Raw genomic sequence first — 13,855 nt, 5'->3', positions numbered from 1 at the left:
CCTAAATGCTGTCATCATGTGATCCTTTTAGTGGCAGGTGTGAAACACATATAAGATAGAGAGGCAGTGAGGAAAGTATTTGGGAAAACAATGATGCTATATTGAAAAGATGTACTGAGTCTGGAGTCACACAGTCCTGCTCTACCCACATCTGCCACCCACTAGCTGTGTGATCTTAGACACTTATTTAACTGCCCTGAGCCTCGGTCTCTGTGTATGTAAAATTGGAGAATCATGCTTTCTTCATAGGGTTGTTCAGGAGGCTACAAAGATGCGCATATAGCCCAGAGAACAATGTTAAGCACACGGTGGGTGGTCAATGGAGCTATTGTATAAGGCCCCCTCCTCCCCGCATCTTGCATGTGTATCTTTGGTCTCCCTTCAGCATCCTTCCCCAGAATCCACCTCCAACTCATTGACTTGATATCAAGATAAAAATAAAATTTTGAGAAAGGGAGGGAGTAAGCTAAATGAGAATCAGCTCACAAATCTAGAGAGAATAGGACTTGTACTGAGTTAAAAAATGACAATGCCTCTAATGACGGTCCCAGAAGGGCACAGGAGGGGCAAGATGGCGGACGTGATTGGCGTCTGACGGTTACAGGAAAAGTCAGGTGTATATACTGTCAAGCTTACTGTGCCAGGCCACAGGCCAGCAATGGGAATAGGGCCTGTGACAAGGCTGTGAGCCAATGAACATCATTCCTGGCCTTGCCTCCCACTCACGTCATTTGCAGGGTAGCTTCACCAGCTAAGTGGGCAAGGGGCTAAAAGTGAGCAGACTTTTTGACCAGAACCACAGGCACAACTTCCAATATTCACCTATATCTGCAAACATCAACTCACCCTCACCTACCCTTCCTAATATGAGCTTTAGAATCTATTGTCCCATTGAGGAGAAGAGGTCCAAAAAACAAAATTGATGCAGAAGAATGTCTCTAGAGAAACTGGAATCTAAAGGAGCTTGGTTGATGCATTCATTCTTTCTACCCGTAACTCTCTGATCAGCACGAGAAATAGTCTCCTCCATCAAGGAGGGACGTGTTGTTCATTGACACAAGAACCTGGTGAATGCTTTAATAAAGATGAGCCCAAGGCAGTGTGGATGGGGATGGGGCAAGCCTAATGCCAATCACACTGCTCAGCCCCATCCAAGAATATTTCTTGGCTCATTGCATATATACAAATATATATATGTGGAAGCTCCTTCCACACCTAGCTGAAACTCTGCTTGTTCAGTCTGATCAGGCTTTCTCCCTCCTCTCACTTCCCAGACCCTCTGGCTGCGCTAAGACTCAAAAAACAACATGTGTTTATATCTGAAAGGAACCCTAGATATCATCTTGTCTGACCTTTTTATTTTACAAACTCAGCCCCAGAGAGATGATGACTTCCCCTAGGTTGCAAAGCTAGTGGATCAAGAACTAGGACACAGGTCTCCCAACAACCATGCAGGAAAATGTGTTATGTTACAAATGTTGTCCTATCTTATACGTTTACAATTCTGTCTCCTTTGTAAACCCATTTCCCCACAAGTCCCTCCACTGCTCTGCAAAGCCTACCAAGATGACCTGAAGCATTAGTTAATTGGTTAGCAAGACACAGCTCTGGGTTTTAATTCAAGGAAAACTGGTATACTTTCCTCTATCTGTACTCACTCAAATAACCTGCACTATATTAATATCTTGGGTAGCCTTTCTCAAACACTCCTAAAAATGATAATTGGCATCAGGTCCATAAACAGCAGGACAGAGGGGGAACCTCTTGGGTCCAGCATTACATTACTGGTCGGGTTCTGTGCAAACTCCTCCATCCTTCAGAGCTGAATGACTGGGAGGAAACCAGCTCGCCGGAACTGCATATCATGTTCTTCGGCAACTGGGGATGACAACGATGCTCCTGTTGATTAATCCTTACACATGGGCTTTTCATGAGCTGTATTTTCCCTGGGCTCCTGGGGAAGCAGCGTGGTGGAGCAGAAGAGCATTGACACAGGAGTTGAGCAGCCTAGGCAGGAATGTGGTTTCTATGCTATGTGACCTATAGCAAGTAGAATTCTCCACGTCTGCACTTGCCTCATCTGTAAAATGGGAATACCTACCAACTTCAGCAGAGTATTGTGAGAATTAAATAAAACATTTGAGTAAAGGACCTGGCTTGTATTAGGGAGCCCAATAAACATTAGTTTACTTCTCCTTCCATTAAAGGAGGGGGAAACGAGCATCCTGATTTCTGTTTAAGCCATGACTCTGATTCGACTGAAATCTGAACATTCATTTCCTCTCTTCAAGTCTTTTAAGTTCCCCTTGGCAAAAAGGACATCTTCCTATTTTCCAGAGAAAATGTGAGAGAACTACTCACTGTTCCCAGGATAAAAATGTGATTTACAATAGAAACACTTGTAACAGTAGAATTAATTATGTGTGGGTAAGAGGGAGAAAATAAACAATGACTAAGTACCTACTAGGTACCAGGCAATTGTAGCACATTATTTCACATAACCCTTCTAACACCCCCGGGAGGAGGGCATCTGTTATTATTCCATTTGACAGATGTGGATTGGCAAGGTGAAATCACTCAAACCAATACAGGTTTCCATTTGTGCAACTCTCTTATTTTCCTTGGAGAGAGGTGCCCCATTTGGGGAGCAGGATCATCCACTAGACTCTTAAGGAAAGAATGCACAAACATAAGCCATGCTAAATGTGTTGACCCTCCCTGGGCCCTCCTGGGTTAGTGACAGATCTTCCTCTCATTGGGATTATAGATGATCAGGCAATGGATTTATGCCAGTGACCACCAGAGGGGGACAACAGCTGGCAGAGTGCAGAGTACGTGCTCATGCACGCGTGCAAACACACACACACACACACACACAATCTCCCCAGTAGCCTACCCAAACAATAACAGAGGATTAACACACACAGAGATCCCTTTTAAAACAAAGACCCTTGAATAAACAGGACTTCCTCTCAGCTTTTCCACTCCTGCCGAAGCCCGCTGAGTCGGAGCACACCCCGTGGGAAAGAAAGAAAAGCAGGAATCCCTACCTCAAGCAAAAGATATTCTTGTGTTGGAAAGAATAAAAAGCAGGTTTGACCCACAGGGTGTTATATTCAAAGAACATCAAGTACACAGTTAAAAAGAAATGGATTTGGAGCCAGAAGGCAAGGGTTTTGAAGTCTTGGCTCAACCATACCAGTTATATGGTACACCCAAGTCCCTTTATGTCTCCCACTGTCCGTGTCCTCACAAGGAAATGGGGATACCAGCACCCACCTCACAGTGTCATTGTAAAGACAGAATGGAATGAGGTGAAGCAAAGTACCCTGTGAGCTGTAGAGGCCACACAATGCCAGTTGCTCTCACTGGTATTATAATCATGATTATTAGCTCAGTATCGATGCTCCAACTACAGCGAGGCCCTGTTCTGAACCACACGAGGCCTGGAGCAGGAGTAACAGGGCTTGGATTGTATGAAATAGAAGCAGAAGGAGCCAGGGTGGTCATAAACAACCGTCTGGGAGGAAGGGTCCAGATTCCTCACCCTGATATTTTTGTGTTCTTCCTGCCTCATCCTTCCATCTTCCCTTTCAGAGGAGGTCCATCAGCCCGCTATCAGATTCCTAGGGCAGCTGTAACAAAGTACCACAAACTGGGCAGCTTGAAATAACAGCAATTTATTCTCTCACAGTTCTAGAGGCCAGAGTCTGAAATTAAGGTGTTGGCAGGGCTGCTCCCTCTGGAGGATCCCGGGGAGAACCCTTCCTTGCCTCTTCCAGCTTCTGATGGCTGGAATTCCTTGAATCCCTTGGCTTGTGACCACATTACTGCAATCTCTGCCCCCATCTTCACATCACCGTCTCCTCTTCTGTCTGTCAAATCTTCCCTGTGCGTCTCTTATAAGGACACTTGTCACTGGATTTAGGGCCCACCTGAATAATCCAGGACGATCCCTTCATCTCAAGATCCTTAACTTAATTACATCTATAATGACCATTTTTCCTAATAAGGTAAAATTCATAGGTTCCATAAATTAGGACATACCATATCTTTGGGGTTGGGGGGGTCACCATTGAACCTACTACAAAACAAAACCAGGACAAATTCAAAAACAAAACCATCTGAACTATGTGACACTATATTGTGCGACACACAGAATGAGATGCTAGCCCTGACCCAAAGAAGGGAGAGGTGTGAGATCTGATAAATCTGAAGCACAGAAAGCAAGGTTAATTCTGCCTGGGGAGGACAATGGGAAGGCTTCCTGGAGGGGGTGACATTTGAACTGAGCCTTGAAGGATGGGTTTTCGTAACGAGTGGTGAGAGAAGAAAAGGGAAGGAGATTCTGGTGGAAGAAACAGCAAGACCAAAGATGCAGAGGGTGAGAAGGGGTATTTGGGGGAAGAAAACAGGGAGGAGAAAGAAGGATGCGATGACGAAGACTAGATCTAGGCAGGAGACTAGAGGTAGAAGTACCTCGCCCAGGGCCCCCGGGTGAAGCAGAGAGAAAGCTAGAAATTGACTGTGGTAAGGGGCTGATTCCACTCCACTGCCCCCTCCGACTTGCTTCACTGTTTCCATCGAAGACCTGCACACTCTTGCTCCCTGCTCCAGTGGTCTAAAAGAATAGCTGTTCTGCCAGTCCAAACTAGTCCTAAAACGTTAATTCCTGCCCTGGGTAATTCTGCCCCGACCTGGGATGCAAACAGTTCTGCAGAGAGGCACAGCCTCAAGGATGGGAGCTGACAGACTGAAGACAGACAGACAGACAGACTGTCAATGATGCAATGGCACAGCAGAAAACACAGCTATCCCAGCCCATTCCCTGTGCCTCAGGACACAGACAGTTGGACCCAGTTAATTGAATTATAAGCTTCAGGCAATAGGATCTATCCAAACACCAAGAAACTAGCAGGAGGATGCTAACAGCATGCAGATAGATGACATGGGAGCCCTCTAAGACAATCATTGAGACTGGGCAGTCCAGGTGCAGACAGCATGCACCCTAGCACAGCCCCCACCCTAACCCCTTCCTCACCTCCTCCTGGCTCTCTCCTCCCCCATCCTGAGGCACCTGGACAGGCCTGATCTGCTCTAACAAAAGCGGCCTCAGTCCCAGGGAGCCTGTGGGAGAAACATAGCTAATTTCACCTCTTTAACCCTGGAACTAGGAAAACAGCGGAACGCTGACTCCGGCCTTCCCCAGGGAGCATCCCAGAGCTTTATCTAGTGAGTTGCACGACCTCTAGGAACCTCTGCACAAGCAAGATAAACCCCTGTGCCCAAGAGGAAACCTACTTATCTCTCAACAAAGCATCTTTGCAAATTACTTATGTGTGTATGTGTGTGCTTCTCAGGGAAGGAAGTATTTTAAAAAAATAATAGCTGCAACAACAGTAATAATAATCATCATCAGCTGATGCCTGCATCCTGGCCAATGCCTTGGGGAAGGAGGTATGGGGATCTGCAGGGCGGGATTGTGCTAGGACTGTGGATGACTTATGTGCCAGGGGCGGGTAGCATCCCCAAGGGTCCTGAGCCCCATGTCTGGTTTGAGAGATACGGCTGCCACCTCTCTTTATACAGAATAAACAAATGATTAACTGTCTCATTAGCGACTGTGCAGGAAGACACACAACTCACGTCCCGGCGGGTGGTGCAGCCAAGAGATTTATATTATCTAACAATAAAAGTAAAACAAACGTGGCCTTCCAACCACTGCCTGCCTGCATGGGGCCCTTCGTGCTAGAGCAGGGCAGGGGCATCTGGCCAGGGCAAGGATTGCAGCCTGAAGGAGGGAGCAGGTGTGGGACTACCTTCCTGGCATTTCATGGCTGGGGTTAAGGTGGGAGTAGGGGTGAAGGGGGATGTTAGAATGGAAGGAGAGAGAGAAGGAACGAGATTGCTCAGAAATGCAACACAATTTACTCAGGAACTAGGTGTGGGTGTTCACTCCCTGGGAAGGAGAAGAGAATAGAAATCAAGAGACTCCAGTGGTAGCCAGAGCCCTGACCCTACCTAGACGTGGGACAAGTTGGGCAAATTCTACCTTGGTTTCCACACCTGTAAAATGGGGAGAAGTTTTTTTTTAAGAAGTACTATGAGAATGCAGGTCGTCACTGTTGCTGCCTTTTTATCACACTGTCTAGTGGTCAAGAGATCAGACTCTGAGCTCAGTCCTCCTGAGGTCAAGTCCAAGCTGCACTACTTAGTGCGTGACCACAGGCAATTAACTTCTCTTTGTAGGTCATAAAATGGGCATGCCAACTACATTTACCTCTTAGGCTTAAAAAAGGTCATTCCCGAAGAGCGCTAAACAATGCCTGGTCAGAGGACTTCAAAGTGCCGTAGATGTTGCCATGTACACCCTTATTCCTCACCAATGCCCTCATTTTGAACAGACAGCCTATATTTACACTTCCAAGAATTCCAGATATGAATTCTTGCTCCTATCTCTAAGCTTTTCTCTATTTTTTCCTCCTATCCCAAGGAAAGAAGTACCCCAATTTTTTCCAAGATATGATGCTCTCTTCCCTCCTCTGAGGTCTTGACCCAAAAATCATCTCATCTTTTTGCTGTCTTCAGATCCTTCTATTCCATTGGCTCTGGGTCCCCTCTTCCTACAAACATGTTCAAGCCTCACTCAACCTACAAACAATTCTCTGTCAACCATGTCTTCCCCCAAGCCAGCATCCTTCCTCTTCCTTTTCCGTCTGAAGAAAGTAATCTGTATTCCTTGCGTCTGCCTTGCAACTTGCATGCACTCTCCCGGCTTCCAGCCCCCATGACGCTACCGGTGGCCAAAGGCACCCAACACATCCAACTTGTCAAGTCCGTCCCAGGACCTCTCTCTAGGCTTCAGCTTGAGTTCTTGGTGGCGTGTGGCGTTGCTGACAACCCCCTTGCTGAAATCCTCTCTTCTCTTCGCCCCTGGATGCTGCTCTGCTCTGTTTTCCTGTCTCCTCTGTCTACTTCCCCTCTCCACCTCTTTCATTATTCCTCATCCTGGCTCTTAAATGTTGTCCCCCAGGGGATGCGCCTTGGTGCCCTTCTCTTCTGTGTCTGCTGCATACACCAAGTGCCCCAGTGCCCTCAGTAGGGTCACAACCCAAGGTGTGCTAAGGATAAGGGCTTGGGGCAGTTTTGTTTGGCTGATAAGAGTGTTTTCAAAGGCTGTGTGACTAGGCAGGTGGTAGACTGCTTGTAATAAAAGCAGCTTAACACCTGTTGTCTTACATCAGGCCACTTCACACATTTATGTCAACTCCCCAACTTGGTAGATATTTGAGTTGGTGAGCCTCATGACCAGTCTGGGACAGTCTCACCCACTGCACGGAGCAAGCACCACCTCTAGTGCTCATGGAACCCCAAACTTTATTTCTGCTCTTTTGAAGTTTGAGTTCCTCTTTTGAACTCAAAACCAAATTTCCAGCTGTTTAATGGACCTCTCCACCTAGATGTCCTAAGAAGTCCTCAAGTGTACCAGAATTTTCTCCCAATAATGCCTTTTCCATCTTGGTTAACGATGTCACTACCCACCCTCATGCTGTCAATAGAAACCTCAAGATCATCCTTGACTCCCAACTAACTCTCCTGCTCCCCTATTTCTAGTGAGCTCCATGTCCTGTCAATCTTACCTGAAAAATATCCAAAGAGTATTTTCCCTCCCTCTCTCCCTGATCACCATGCCACTGTCCTAGTGGGTCCCATCGCTCCCCCATTCCCCAGGGCTCTCTTTTATCAAGTCCATCTTCAACATTGACCACCAGAAAGATCTTTCTAAAAACAGATCTGTTTGCAGAATTACTTCAACCTTCACACACTTTCTACATCTCAAAACCTGTCGTCTCCTACTGCCATCCCCATTAAAATTTTTCAGTGGTTTCTCATTGGTTAAAGTGTACTTGAAAATCACCTGGAGAACTTGTTAAAATACAGATTCCCAGGGCTTCACCCTAAACAGTCTAAAGCAAGAGTTCTCAGTGAGTCCAGGAGACTATTGATGGGGTTCAGGGCAGGCCGCCCCAAGATGTGGTATGCAGAGTATTTCAAGATGAAGACAATAAAGGCTCAGAAGACTCAGAAAAAAACTTCAACCTCCCCCCCACTAACTGCCTAAAAGAATTTAAGATAGAAGGACTGTCCCCAGGACAGCTCATCACTATAGATAACTCTGGGTATGGATAGACTGGGAGGGTCCTTGCTAAGCCCATTTTTATCAAAGCTCTGAAAACCAAATAAAAGCAGATGTTATCCTTTGTAAGAGATATTTACATTCATAAGGGAAATCTCCATTTGTAAAGGTATCTCCCTCTCTGTACTGGGAAGAAGGAGGGATGACCTTATCTCTAGAAACTCTTATCAATGTGGAAGATGAGGACTTAAATCTGCATACTATTTTTTACTGTTCTTTTCTGGTAATCTCTCATACCTGACTCCCCCCACCCCCAACATCCTTCTTTGTCTTTACCTGGATATGCTATTTAAGACGACAACCTCTGCCATTTGTTGAGTTAGCCAGTTTTTCCTGGGTCTCTCCCATATATACATGTTATAAAGCTTTGTTTGATTTTCTCCTGCTATTCGGTCTCATGTCAGTTTAATTTGTAGCCCAGCCAGAAAGGACCCAGAGTGGGCGGAGTATATGTCTTTCTCTCCTGCACTATATATGTAACAAGCACCCTGGAGGATTTCAATACCAGTTGTCCACAAATCACACTTTTAGAAACTCTGATCAGAAACCACAGCATAGTTGTTAAAACCTGAATTTTGAAATCAGGCTACCTGCGGGTTGAATTCCAACTCTTCCGCAGTTAGCTGTGCCTTTCAGCATGAAGCTTACTCTCTGGGCCTTGGTTTCTTCTTCTAATGTATAAGGTAATAACAACAATACCAACCATGTATTGAATGCTTATCACATGTCGGGCACATCTTACATACCTTAAATGCATAAACTCTTGCATTCATCATAACAAACATATGAAGTAGATGCTATTATTTACTCCATTTCCCAAATGAGGAAACTGAGGCACAGAGAGGATAAGTAACTTGCCTAAGGTCACAGGGCTAACAAGTGGCAGAGCTGCGTTTTGAATGCAGGCAATTTGGATCCAGCATCTGTGCTCATAGCCATCACTCCCAAGGTTGTCATGGAGATTACATGACATAACCTAGGGGAAGCACTTAGTATGTGGCCCTGCCCATAGTAAGACCTAAATAAATGGCAGCGATTATCCTGTGGTGATTATTAGTACTAGTACCATCATTACAGAATCAACTCTATACTCCCCTGTTGGAGAAGCAGCAGAGTGTTGCGGTTAAGCTGACTCTAGCGAGCTGCCTTATCCAATACAGCAGTCACTAGCCACTTGTACCTATTTAAAACTTAAATATAATAATCAAAATTAAATAAAATGTAAAATTCAGTTCCTCAGTCACACTAGCTCCATTTCAAGAACGCAACAGCCACATGCTTAGTGGCTACTATCCCGGAAGTGCAGATTTAGAACATTTCCATCACTATAGAAAGTTCTACTGGACAGCATTTCTCTAAAGGTAGACTGCTGGAATAAAATTCTGACTCTGTTAGCTAAGGGTTCTTTGGAAGGATAACTTGCCTCCCTGTGTGTCAGTTGCCTCATCTGTAAAACAAGGATAATAATAGTATCCACCTCATACGGCTGCTTTGAGGAATATATGAGTTGATACAATTAATGTACTTAGAATATAATTAATGTACCCTGGCACACAGTAGGTAACATATAAGTGCTTGCATTTGTTATTATGAGGGTTGTGGTTTCACAATTAATATTATCATTTATACATGAGCCACTTGACACAACAAGCATTAACATTTAAATCTTCGTCTCTTGCCTATACCTGAGATGCCTTCTCTCCCACCTTCTACCTCCCACTCACTTGACAAACTCCTATGCTTCCTCCAAAGCCCAGTCAACTCCTGATTTTCTCTCTATAGCTTTCCCCAAAGCACTCCCACCCCTGGAACAATTCATTGCTTCTCAAGCCTGCAAAGTCCGGTGGCCATGCCTGCTGTTTCTCCACGCCACCACCCTGAATTCCGATTGCTCTAGGTTCTTACCCCTGTTGTGTTCCTCTGAAATACCTTCTAAGATGCACAATTCTCCTTGGAAATGAGAACAGGGCCCCATTTTGGGGGACAGATGACTGTATGTCAGCAGATGGAGGCTTGCAAACCCTTTGCTGATGAAATGCATCCAGAAAGAGAAGCAAATGTGATGTGGTGCCTTGGACATCGTGTCCATCACAAAGCCCTGGGCACCAGTGTGCATGACCTTTGGAAAAAGTCACACAGGCTGAAATGTCTCTGTATTGTTCTGTGCTCAGCAATGAATTATTCTGGGTGAAGATGAAAATTTTTCATAGTGTAATTTCTTAAATAGCTGAGCTGGGAAGCCCAGGTGTCCGGGAGTGGGAGGGGAATAAAAGGTGAGCACTACAGTTTTGTTTTCACAGAACATTTGCTGCTCTAGGTGCATTCTAGAGAAATAGTGAACTTTTTCAAAAAGAAGAAACTTGCCAAACTTTAGAAGAGAGAAGGTTTGACGTGAATGTAGTGGCTAAACCAAAGTGATGTGGGAGACAGAGCATCACCATTTACTAGTTCTGTAACCTTGGCCATGACCCCGAAGCCCTTCTGAGACTCAGTTTCTCCACATGTGAAATGGAGGCAACAGTCACCTCGTAGAAGGAGGATGAGGAATAACGTCCGAGCACTCTTCTTACAGGCCTGTCATATAGTAGACCCTCAAGCAATGGCAGCTTGTACTATTACTAAGTTCTATCAAACCTATCCTTCCAAGAAAATCACGTAAAATTTTTAAAGAATCAGGAAAGTGGAGACCAAATAGAAATGCATTCCTGTGATATTAACACTGAGATTTACAGGGCCACAGGTAAGCAAACATGGGTCTCCAAAGTAACTATAACTCAGCCAGACTGCACACAGGTCTATTTGCAAAGGCCATTTAATAATATGTGGAGTTCCACAAAATCCCCTCAGGCTAATAAGTCGAGTTTCCATAGAAGGGGGGTTATGTGGACAACCAGAAACAGCTGGAGGCTTTAGCCAGCCGCAAGTCCCTCTATCAGTTACTTCCAGACAGCAAACAAGCGAGCCCGGGTCTCTTGCGTTTGAATGAAACTGTTATTCAACGCCGTTTTCCTCTCTTCTCACGGTTTGGCCTCCTCTTGGTCACAGCAGCTTCTCCAGGGAGGTAGCCTCTGCCTTTTCTTCACTTCCTGTTCACTCACCTCCTTGATATGGCCTCCCCTCTCTCCACTCCATTGAAGCTGCTCTCACCACGGCCAGCAGTGGCATCCTTTTTATCATCATGGCTGTCCTCACTGCTGAGTGGCTGCCTTTGTTTAGGGACTTGGCGACAAGGATATCCTAGGAATGACCCTCACCCTTGTCTAATCCCCTCCCCTTTGAGTGTGGGAGGAACCCGTGAATAGGATGAGGTATCACTGTCATGACTATGTTATGTTAGATGGTGCTGTAGGTTGAACTGTGTCCCCCCAAATACATATGTTGAAGTCCTAACCCCCAGTACCTCAGAATGTGACCTTATTTGTAAATAAGATTGCTGCCGATGTAATTAATTATGATGAGGTCTTCCCTGTGGGCCCAAATCCAATATGACTGGTATCCTGATAAAAGGGGAAATTTGGACACAGGCACGTATACAGGGAAAACACCATGTGGACATGAAGATAGTCATCTACAAGCCAAGGAGAGAGTCTGGAACAGTTCCTTCCCTCACAGCCCTCGAAGGAATCAACCCTGCCAATGCCTTGATTTCACACTTCTAGCCTCCATAACTGTGAGATAATAAAATTTTTTCATTTAAGCCACCCAGTTTGTGGTACTTTGTTATGGCAACCCATAGCAAACCAGTACATATGGCATATGGCCAAAGGAAATTACCCAGATAGGCCCAATCTAATCCCATGAGCCCTTTAAAAACAGGGTTTTCTCCAGCTGGTAACAAAGAGGAAATCAGAGGTTTGAAGCAAAGGTAGGATTTGATGCTCCATTGCTGGCCTTGAAGATGGAGTAGGCCTCTGGACAAGGAAGGTGGACAGCCTTTAGGTGCCAAGAGTGACCCTAGGCTGACAGCAAGCAAAGAAATGGGGACTTCAATCCAACAAGTTCGAGGAACTAAATTTGGCCAACAGTGGGCATGAGGTTGGAAGTAGGTTCTTCCCAGAATCTGCAGACAAGAGTCCATCCTGTCAACACCTTGATTTCAGCCTTGTGTGACCCTAAGCAGAGGACCTGTCTAAACCTGCCTGCATGTCTGACCTACAGAACTGTGAGTTAGTCAGTGGGTGTTGCTTTAAGCCACTAAGATTGTGGTCATTTGTTACAGTAACAATAGAAGACTAATTCAGACTCCAGCCCTCTGACCCCTTCCCTGAGGGTTTTTCTTACAGGATAATGTGAATTCTGGGCTCCTAGCCATAGACTGCAAAGCGTTGACTAAGTCTTCTCTGCTCCTTCCTGCCTCAGTTTCCCCACTGGTCAGACATTCCTGGTTCCAACAATTACAGCACTGCTAGTTGAAGTCAGGAAATGACAAGGGACTTGGAGGTAGTAAGAGTTTCACTGAACTTCTTTCTTTAACCTGAGGTACGAGAACTTTCCCAGGCTACCAAAGATCCCTGCTTCCCTCTGGTCTTCCCATTGGCTGGAAAGAAATAATTTCCTCCTCCACGCAGATGCTCACCATCTTCAGCTCCCACCATCACTGAGGTTTTTTTCACTATTGGGGTCACAGGGCCAGGAGTGCTTGTTCCAGCCAATGCTGAACAGCTTGATACCTCCCAGAGCAGATCTTGGCAGCCAGTAATGGGATGGCAAGTTGCAAAGTCCCTTCAGAAAAATGGAGACAGCACTGCAAGCACACATGGAGGAGAGAAGATCTGAGACACGTCAAAAACAAGAAAACCCTGAGTGCAGCTTTTGAAGACTGGCAAACCGTACACACACTAAGGAGCAGCCTTGCAGATGAGCTGCTAGAATTCCCATCTGGAAATTCCACAGGGCGAGTCAACTTGACTGGTGTTCTGAATATGCCAACGTTAGGATGCAACTTCCAGAAACAAATTCCTTTTCTCTCATGTTACTTTTTTCCCAAGCTCCAAACTCACCTCTCCTCCTGGAGGTCTCATGAATGCCTCAAACTCAACACATCCAAAATGAACGCATCATCTCTTCCTCCCCCATAATGGCACCACCACTCTCTCTGAACACCCACAGTAGAATCCTGGAAGTGGAAAGAATATAGCCTTGGGTTCAAATCCCAGCTCTGCCTCTTACTGGCTTACTGACTTCTGAGCCTTAGTTTCTTCATCTGTAAAGTGGGCATAATAATAACACATCTCCAAGAGATACTGCGAGGAAACAATGTAAATCTATGTAAAGGAGAAAATCCATATAGAACATATAGCTCACTAACTTCCTATAGAAAGCATGTAATGGGGGTAAGCTCAAATATTGCTGCTATTATTTATTATTTTCTAATGTATAAAATAAAGAAGAAGACCAGGTAATCTCTAAAGCCCATTTCAACTCTTAAGAGGTCTACACTTAAAATTTTTCAGATGGTTCTCCCTTGCCTACCATATTAAAAACAAACATACCCCCATATACATCCTTTCCCTCCCCTTTGCCTCTCTTTGCTCATGCTGTTCCCTTGACTACACAATTTACACTATTTCTGTGTAAATCCCATCAATTTTCCAAGGCTCAGCTGAAGTGTCACATCTCAATGGAACCTCCCTCATCCCTCAACTAGAAGTAATCTGA

General features: G+C 45.2%; 1 protein-coding gene across 1 annotated transcript in view; it reads right to left on the bottom strand.

The window, feature by feature from the left end:
* Positions 1 to 13,855, bottom strand: part of NRXN3 (neurexin 3) — a 1,476,736-nt gene that overhangs the window by 1,282,527 nt on the left and 180,354 nt on the right. Inside the window, 2 exon segments of the mRNA XM_058567468.1 lie at positions 1,639 to 1,653; positions 7,338 to 7,383. Of these exon segments, the coding sequence (XP_058423451.1) occupies positions 1,639 to 1,653; positions 7,338 to 7,383 (61 nt within the window).

This window comes from Diceros bicornis, chromosome 24 (assembly GCF_020826845.1).
Source record: "Diceros bicornis minor isolate mBicDic1 chromosome 24, mDicBic1.mat.cur, whole genome shotgun sequence".
Classification (NCBI taxonomy): Eukaryota; Metazoa; Chordata; class Mammalia; order Perissodactyla; family Rhinocerotidae; genus Diceros; species Diceros bicornis.
Note: the sequence above shows the minus strand (reverse complement) of the source record. Positions and strands in the feature narration are given on the sequence as shown.